General features: G+C 37.0%; 1 protein-coding gene across 1 annotated transcript; it reads left to right on the forward strand.

The window, feature by feature from the left end:
- The first annotated feature begins 6,010 nt into the window (after nucleotides 1-6,010).
- Nucleotides 6,011-8,733, forward strand: foxd-a/b (transcription factor protein). Its single transcript, NM_001078241.1, is given in 3 exon segments — nucleotides 6,011-6,498; nucleotides 6,865-7,657; nucleotides 7,659-8,733. Coding segments are annotated over 3 exon segments (1,833 nt in total). The 5' UTR covers nucleotides 6,011-6,134; the 3' UTR covers nucleotides 8,335-8,733.
- The last annotated feature ends 1,644 nt before the right edge of the window (nucleotides 8,734-10,377 follow it).

Consider the following 10,377-nt stretch of genomic DNA (forward strand, 5'->3'; position numbering starts at 1 on the left):
AAAGAACGTGATAGTTATGTAGGAATGTTATGGAATGTGTGAATTCTTTCTGTAATGCGATAGCCAATAAACATTAGACAATAGCGACCAAATAACACATATTGTAACCAAAATTAAAATTATCCCGTCTAAATGATACGTCATCGTTACGTCATCATTCCCACACTATCTTGAAACAACGTCTGTTCTCGCGGGTACAGTAAAGTCATTCTGACGTCATATGAAAACGCATACGTCACAATAAGAACGGAAACTCTATGATGACGTAATGAATTATTAAACATGGGAATTATTTCAGATTTTCTTATTGTGTTTCCATTAATGTTGTTACTGGGAAAATAAATAACGTAAACCATGTCTTAGACGCTTAATTGAACTAACGAACTGCCTTAAAACAGTCATGTGTATAAATTAAGATAGGAGTAATATTTACGGTATTAGTCTTTAGTATATATATAATACGTTGCGTTCTAAGATATAGTTTCGTGGGGTAAGACGGGTCACTTTGATTACATAATATCCAAAGACTCTAATGGTGTTTTAAACAAATAAAACTATTTTATGGTCGTTATAATACGGTTTTATAATCCATTGAATATTTTTGGTTTATTAACAAAGGGGACGAGAAAATAAATGAAAATGTGTCCCATCTTTCCCTACTATAACTTAAATCATGTCCTAGCCGCTTAATTGCACTAACGAATTGCATTAAAAACAGTCCGTATAAAATTAAGTTAAAAAATAATATTCACGGTATTGGGTTCTAGTTTATATTTAATACGTTGCATTTGTAAGCTATATATAACCCGTGACAGTTACGTAATCGGCGCTGTCAAACGCTTGGGGAATTTCGTATCTCGCGCTTATGTTTGAACATGGCCTACTAATATACAGGCATAGTAATTTTGTGCGTATGTATGCGCTAAAGGTAATGCTGTTGTAAGAGTAAGTACTGAACGGATTGTTGATATTTTAAAAAGAGTTTTGACGTTACTATGTTAGTGTTCTCGTATTTAAGCGCGCGATGACGTTGTTTTTGCTTCGTTTTATGACGTCACAATGCAGAGGGCAGTTGATGAAACTTTCCCACGTGAGTAAGCTACGTTAGTGGTGCTCTATTACCGGAGCAGGTGTGACTTGTATAGTGTGAAACAGCTATGTAACCAAGCTATTCTCGCGGCATTAGTATCTCAAACAAGCAACGTTTGTTTGTCGTCGCTGCTTTGTTCACCAAGTGAGTTTATTCACGTAAAGATAACATTCTTTGAGAGCGACCGGCAGTGCTTGTACCTCATTGTACATCGTCTTCATTAACGTCCACTTAACCATAGAATGAGCGGACGAGGGAAACTCGTACAAACTATCGTGGATAAGTAGTTTAATGGATTCTTAACGATCTTAAAACACCGGAGATTAACCACTGGGAATCGACTACAAAGAAAACTTGTACAAACACCAAACCTCAACAAAGAAATAACTAAATGCACAAAACAAAAAATAAAACTTTAATAAAAAATACAAAAGGCGAAACAAGTTTTCATAATCATACCCAGAAAAATTTAACTAAGATGTGACAAATAGTTTTGTGAGGTATAAGTTGGTATACTGTTTGTTTCGTGGGGCTATGCTTCCATAATTATTCTTTGATTACTACCAAATGGAAGGAGTAAAAATGTCCCATCGTACCCCACCCTACTGTCATGATTATGCTCTCTAAGTAAGAAAATCTGAGAACTCTGTCAGTTTTGAAACAAAAATTGTTTATTTTTCATTTTCCACTTCAATTCAAATCTTAACCTCCCAGAACGTGATTGGATTAAATTAAACCAACATTTCACGCATGACTGGGTTCGGGCTCCAGGATTATAAAGATAATTGTTTTCGCATCAACACTTCCGACTAAACAAGAGATATTTATACAGCAGGTGGAACACGCTTCAGTGGTCACAGGTGCTCAGTTTGTTTAGAGTCTACAATAACACTTCACTGACACCGGTTAACTGGGATGTATCAGGTCGTTACTGATTCGGTTATTCGAGAGCTCTCGTAAACACTGCACTCACTAATAGCTTCAATTAAATAGATTTCACTCGAAGTGAAACGATCTTCGGCGGATCATTTATTTGCGCCAGGTGCAAAGGGGTTGTAAAACTTTAATGGCGACTGGATTTTGCCAACAATAAACGAAAGGACAATAGTTGAACATTGAAAACGACATTTTACATCCAGCACCAGTAATAAACCTTTACAGCCAACTATAGGTTTAATTTTACATACCCTATCGTAAACCGTATGTAATATATTTTCCTATAGTGACAGAACTCAATAGAGATTGCCTAGCAGTCTAAATTTAATAAAGTCAACTTTATTCCGTGGCAAGATCAAAAAGGAAATAAATATAAAATAGTGGAACGCCAAATACTCTCCCCGTTTGTTAAGCTTTATCCTGGCGTTACTGAAGATCTTATGGGCTTTTTATAACACTGTTTTTCGTATTAGAAATCTCTTGGAAAACTACACGTAGCAATAGAGGGTATAGAATAGTTTACAGGAATCCAATTTATGTGGTTTATATTATATAGTTGTGCAGAGTTTATGGGTTATTGTTATGTGTGGATTGAATTAAAATATGAAGTAAAATGTGCCATAATAAACGTAAGGTGACTGTTTTTCAATTGATGGCATCAATTTTAAGTTGGCGTCAGCCAGACACACAATACAAATATACTGCTGCGTATGTTGTGTTTTATCCAGTGGCGAAATAAGGCGTTTATTTCCGCAATAGGAAAGGCATAATATTAAAAAAATTTGGGCAAAACAAAGACAAAATATCGTGCGATGTCTTGATATTATTTTGATACGCTCCTGCAATGGTTCGGGAATTGAGACCGCTTTATGTCAATCCTAAGTCACGTGCGCCGATCAGTAGCGTGGGATAGGCGTAGTTTTGTACGTAACTTTAAAAAGTTGAGAAAACGGCGCGAATTGACCGTGACGCAGATTAAAAGGGTCGCAAAACATACGAAACGGTACGTTGACTATCAAATACAATCGCTGTTTAGGTTTGGATTATTAAGTCTGGATAAATTAGACACAACACACAAAGTTTCTGACACAAATATAGCGGTTTTGAAGTCGCTACCCGTGTTTTGAAAATCGCAGCCCCGCTAGCGCCGCCACAGTTTGATTGACAGGCGGCAAATAAACAAAACGATCTTATGGTTCTTAGATGTAAGTTTGATAAAACAACAAATCCGTGCACACGGATACAAAATACAACACACAGGTTCAAACAGATTACCGTGCATACATAACTTAACTTTACGTAACCCGGCGCTGCGTCTGATTTTACCGACATTTCTTTGTTTATTATCTTACTACGACCCCCGCTTTAGTGTGAAGGACGCACTAAACTTATAACTTCAATATTTGCGTCACAAGTCCGACGTAATTAGGATCAATAAGATAACCGACATCAAGGAAACAACCATAATTTGTGAAGAGGATTATCACGAGTTTGTAACCTGCAAACCTTTCTAACAAGATTGCTTGTCTATACAAAGCAAACCTCACACTGCGTTACTACTTTGTTATTACATCTATATACTTTGTTACAAATAATCCTATTAATACCTAAACCCAATAACATTCTTGGTTACTTTGATGATATTTACACCATAATAAGTAAATACCCAGATCCAATAACATACAATTCTCTCTATACAAAACATTTCTGTAACATGTATTACTGTACACATAATATCTCATATTTTCTATAATCGTATTTTTAACTAATTTACAACGCCATTTTATGCTTGTTAAAATACGGTTTTATAATTCCCTAGTATTACTACCAACGCCCCAACCTTAAACAAAGGTGTCAAACGGTAGGCAGGTGTTGTATAGACTCCATACGTACACCTAAAAGTGTTACAAGTCCCACTTTGCGAGTTCAAATGTTGGTTAATAGTTTTAAAATCACACAACAGATAATTTATCTGTGACGTTGCAGCTCAGTATTAAGAATTGTGTCATGCAAGTTGTAAGAATGACAAACCAACCTTTCATAATGTTTACTTCATCACACCGATGATAAACTTGTTGACAACTGAAACAAGATGAGACGAGACCGACATTACTTGATGTTAATTATTATCTTTCATCTTTGATCAACTTTGACGGTCAAGATTAGCTCGTAAGTCTCTCCTTGGTTTGAACTGTAATTTAGGATATCGTTTTGAATACACAACCACACTTATCGTTTATGTAACACTGATGTTACAACTAATATTTAAAGTATTACTATTTCTAAGCTAAAATCAGAACGATTTATATTAATGCTAGGTTTGAGTACTTTGGGCAAATCAGGTATATGGTAAGATTTGATATGATTGTACATGTTTTCATTCTCTTTTGGCCATTTTGCTAGGAAGAAAAAACATTTAAAAATGTATATAACCTATTCCACGAGTTCAAAATATCGTTGTTGATTGTTTAAAGCACGATTGGAAAATATGAACTTTGATGTGCTTCATTAGACAATACATAATTCGTTTTTGATTACTGGGCATATTTGCGAACGACCAGACAGTTAACCTTTGGTTCCGTAACTGCCCTGTATATTCCGCGCAGTTTTTCTAAACCTTCTCTCGCATTCCGGTCGCGATGGCTGGAATCGTATTCGTACAGTTGGAGTCAGCTAGGCGGCTTATACGATTGATTTATACCGTATGGGTATTACAATCTGTTTACCAGATAGCTATTTTAGATCAACAAACATCGTGTAGAAAGTAAGACAACTTTTAAGCAGCAGAACAAAATAAGAGATATTTTGTTTTAATGTTGGTTTATTAGGTTATTATTTTGTTTACTTTTTTTACTTTGTTTATGTTAAGTAAAGTTTAATTTCATTAAAGATGTTAGTTCGACTTTAATCGTAGCTTAGTTTGACTGATGTCGCGAGCGATTAAGCGATAAGAAGGCGAGAAATATCATCGATGTTTGTTCCCGATATTTGGCGGCGTTTGTGGCGTTTGAAAGAGGCGAGTTCGAGTCGCGAGTCTCGATCTTTTCATCTTTATCTCGGTTGAATTGATTTGTCGTGAATAAATTGGGAAGTTGTGTCGATTGGAACATCAGTTGCAAGAATGAGTTGAACAGTTGGTCCAATTCAAACGTTACTTGCAGTAAAACTTGTGTGGACAAGTTATAACTTAATACGAGGTGTATATAAAGTCGTTAGAATTTTACGAATCAGTTGACAAATATAAATAAAGGTACAGGTAGTTTTGTTGAACATTGCGACAGTCTGACTGTGTTTTCAGTTTCGCTAAATTTCTCGTACGGTAAAATTGTTTACTAAAAAATAAGGGCGTACGTAAATCAATTCTGGGTTGGGTAGCTTTAAGCATTACAATAACGTACATATTGCCTGTTTACAAATATAGCAGTTATATTTAAATATATACTAAGAATAAAGGTGCAGCTCATTCAAATTTAATCGCTTTACCGATTCTCTCAATTAAGAATAGGAGAAAACGCGTATTTAGATAACATTTAACGGGAAACGACTACAGTCCTAATATTGGAACTACAGACGTTCAATAAACTCGTTAGCTTGACATTTATTTCAATACTGTTTGTGTTACGTCACGGGTATTTTTGAGTCATTATTTTAACGATTGGTCGGATTATTTGAAAACCTTTACCACAGTGTGTTGTTAGAAAATAGACGCCATTTTTACCAGCGGAACCAGCATTTTGCCAAATTCAAATTTAATAATTTTTTTCAGTTGTTTTCAACATTTTGGGACACTTCTCAAAAAAGCGAAATGTTTTTTATGAAACTCAGTTTTTAAAAACAGCGAAAACACGCATATTTTTGAACGCAACCATTAATCGATTAAGTTGGACGTTTTTCTTGTAAATGATAAATTAATTAGCCTTCTTCTTTTGCTTAGAAAACATTGTAATATAATCTTTTGAAAAATCTGTTGCTGATCAACGGAATTATAAACGAGATCTAGGATTCGAAGAAAAAAGCGGTTGCTGGGAGAATTGAAGAAGTGGATTTGAATAAATTGTCGCGTTTTGCAAAGTGCTCGTTCATATTTCAGCATCGAATCCGTTGTGTGATGATGACAGTGCAGTGTTGTGTGCAATATAATACAAGCGAGGATAAGAGTGATCATAAACGTTTCATGATGAATCGTATTGAATCTCACGGAGCATCACGAGATAATGTCATCGGTTCGGCCTACCCTCAACAACAAGCAGACGCCATTTTGCAAAACTGGAAATCATCGGCGGCAGGTCCGACTCGAAACAAACATCGTGACGGGGAATCAAGGTCGCCGGTCCCAGGCAAACCTTACCAAAGACCCGATGTCACAAAGTCATCACCAAATGAGATGTCAGCCATAGAATGCATGAGAAACGCAGTTCAACAGATGCAGGAAAAAGTTCAAGCTTCAGCGGCAAAAACAACTCAACATTCAGGTAAGAAAACAGTTGTTTTTATATGTTAGCATTTCTTATATGTTTTGTTATGCTGATATTTTCGAAAGAGCGCAAGTAAGATCCTAAAGTACAAACGTATAGCATCGTGAAAAATGAATATATATGGGTGAAATCTGACAGCGAGGCCCTTCATGAGACTTTTTTACCCAAAGTTGACAAATTTATTGAACTTTTTGATAAACAGAGGCTATAGCTATAAATTAATACTACTTTAAACTGGCCAACGCTCTACGCATGCGCAACTCAAAATTAAAAAAAGTTACAGATTTAAAACCGTTACAAAACTATAAGTGGTAAAAGTCTATTGGTAAAGAAAAAATATTTATTCGTTTTTTTTTATTCCAGCTTTGAACGATACCTACGTAGACGTGACATCATTATCGTCACCAGCCACCCTTGTACGAGAGTCGTTTCGCCAAAACTGGTTGCCGAAATCACCGATGGTGGACGAACGATCTTCGTCGCCTGTGTCGTCAGAGGGAAACCCCCCTGCCCGCTGTGCGTCATTAAGCGGCGAGGACGAGACGAGAGAGAAAGATGAAGAATTAAGGAAGATCGGAGAAGAAATGGAAGAATATTCGAACGAATCAAAGAAGAATGTAAAACCTCCGTATTCATACATCGCTCTTATAACAATGTCGATACTTCAGTCTCCCGATAAGAAACTTACTCTGAGTGGGATTTGCGATTTCATCATGAACCGTTTCCCTTATTACAAAGAGAAGTTCCCAGCTTGGCAGAACTCGATACGTCATAACCTTTCACTGAACGACTGCTTCGTGAAAATTCCACGCGAGCCTGGTAACCCTGGAAAGGGAAATTACTGGACCATGGATCCTGAGGCGGAAGATATGTTCGACAATGGTTCCTTTCTACGAAGAAGAAAACGATTCAAACGACAACAGAGAGATCCGTTCCGGGATAATGTCCTTGCAGCTTTGAATGCAGCTAGCCCTTACGGTCGTCCATACGGTCTTGCAGCAACACAACAAGCAGCTATCATGGCAGCATCAATGAATCCATATGCTTACATGAACCCACTGCCTGCACATATACCGTTGCTACCTCCGCATGAAATCAACAACAGACAAGCTGCTTTAATGGCTTTTGGATCATCAAGGTTACCTCAGATGACGACCGAATCATCTGTGTCCATCTTCCCCACCCTTCCCATGCAATCCAACACTGAGCACGGATGCGAGAATCCAAGCCGCGAACTTCGCTAACGCTGTTGCTCTTCACTCCGCTAGGGAATCCATTAGAGGGCAGCAACAAGCCAAGAAACTTCCTCGTAATTCTCCTTTTTCCATCGAATCATTGATCGGAAAGTCCTCCGATTCTGCTCCCACAACATCCGAACACCACGGCTCCGGATGTTCTTCTCCTTCCTCCCAAACCTCCGGAAGAGAGAACCCGGTTTCTCCCGTTTCAAAACTCAACCCCGGATTCGGTCCCTGTATCACTTCGACTCCGAAGTACTCCGGATCAGATCGGGAGCATTTTTTCCAAGAAACAGGAAGACGCGAATCCGAAGTCCGCGAATCTGCAGCGGCTGCTTCCCGAAGAAGTTCAGTTTCACCATCAGACTCATTATCCCCTCCCCTGCCGGCTTCACAGCCTTCTTTTCCCGCGTTGGGTAGCCAATTGAACCCAATGTTTCCATACAACATGGCGCTAAGTTCTCGTATGTTCCAACAGAACCAATCGTATCCACCAAACCCCTCTATCGCGCAATCGGCGCAACAGTTAAACGCACTATCAGCCGCAGGTTTTCTTCCGTCATTAAACGGCTGGCCTTGTTTTGGCAGAACTTAAACAAAAAAATGCAATTTTACGCCAAAACCTCCACAGAAGTGGCAGCTGTGAAACCTGGTACATTTCTAAGCAATCATAAGCTTTATGTTGCTTACTACACTTCACTCCTTTAGTTATTAAACCGTATATACTTCAGCGTGTTTAAATGCGACTCTAATTGGACCCATTAGCGTACAATGCAACACCACCATATTGAAAATTATATTCCAAACATAATACACTGCCATTTATACTGAGATTATGTATTATATGCAGTACGCATTCCGCAATTACTATACCACACTGTCCATACACAATCTCAGACCGTGGTTGTATCTATTTTAAGCATGACACAATTTTACGTTGTTTTCGTTTTTTTTGACTTTTGTGTTTTTGTTCCGACAAATTAAAATTCTAAACTAAAAAATGAATTTAGTTACAAAGTACAGTTATTTGGCAAGGATCATTCAATGGTTAATTAGTAAAATGCAAATACGATTACCCAATATAGGCTTGGTGGTGTAAACGACTGTTTTTGGCCCGCCACAGAAAAACACATATCTACGATATTATACACTCTATCATTGTGAGTTACTATATGACATTTATTCTAAATGAGCACTTAACTCTGTACAAAACACGGCGTAAAGAACTTAAATACTACAAAGACGTAAATAAATAAACAAGAGTTATGTAGGGTGGGGGCGTCGGAACACCTTTAGCATAAAGCATCAAAAAATCCTGATCATGTTTTAAACAATTAACAACGGTCTATATGGGAGTCGTGGGGATACGGTTTAACAGTTTCTTTAAGTTGTTTTTGTTTACTATTAAATGGGATAAGAAAATTGAATAAGAAAGTGTACTATGCAAGAAATTATAACGTAATGTTTTTTTTGAAGTAGTTGTGTAGCTTAAAACCCATTGAAAAAAAACACATTTTTTAACAATTTCGTGTGATTGTAACTCAATTTACAAAGTAAGCATTGTAGTGACAAAACCAAGAAACAAAATGGCTACGTTTACGGTGAAAGTATAGAACACAGTACGTGAAGCGAGATATTTCTAAGCCCTGTAAACCAAACACGAGTATTTGTTACGAGCGTAACCTTATACACCTGGACGCGTATAAGTCGTTTAAGCCATTTTAAACCATAGGCATTCAATTATGAAAGAGAATAAAACTAAATTTTGTCGAAAACAACGTATTTAATAGGATTCATGGCTAAACTTTATATTAGGGGCGTTATAGCATAATGTTTGTGGATATAACTTCCTGTTATAAAATCCTATAGTTATTGAATGAAGGCTTTTCAGTGCGACTTTGCGACCTATTCATCAGATTAATGAGAATTCTTTTGTGACAAGGGTTTATTTAAACTGAGGCTTTGAAGTTAATAACCAGCTATTGTAAACTTCGCTTTGAACCAATGCTGGCTCGTTTTGAAGTTTTACAAAATTCAGGAGTCAAATAAAAGGCAGGAATGCTCAAACAAATTGAAGTTGAAGCCAAATATTAGCCGCATATTTTATTCTATTTGACTTAACATATGAAATAGTGAAGAATTTATAAGCGTCAGCTATATATTTGCGACTATTACGATAGGAATATATATGAAGCTGTACAGTTTAGAATGGGACGTTGAAACTACGCGGCCATTAGAGCGTGACGAACTAAAATACCACGTGACGTAGGAATATGACGTAATCATAGCGAGAAATTGGAAACTCATTATCTATTGTTGCGCTAATTGTGACGAATAATTGTTTTTATTAATAAAAAATGGATTGTCTGTACAACTCTCATGACGCGGGATGACGTGATGATGACGTAACGATGACGTTATTATTGGGTGAACTTTACGGAGAGGGAAAGGAATATTGTTTTTTCAAATAACAATATGAGCAATTTTTAAAAAAATATATACCCACTTTGTTTTGTATTTTGGAATATACTGTTGGATTGTAAGGTTTTTTAATAATTTACCTTTAATTACGCCCGTGGATTCCTATGGTCGAGCTGGAAAATGAACAGATACATGTTCTGGCCACGCCGTGGTTCTG

The sequence above is a fragment of the Ciona intestinalis genome, chromosome 8 (assembly GCF_000224145.3).
Source record: "Ciona intestinalis chromosome 8, KH, whole genome shotgun sequence".
Lineage (NCBI taxonomy): Eukaryota > Metazoa > Chordata > Ascidiacea > Phlebobranchia > Cionidae > Ciona > Ciona intestinalis.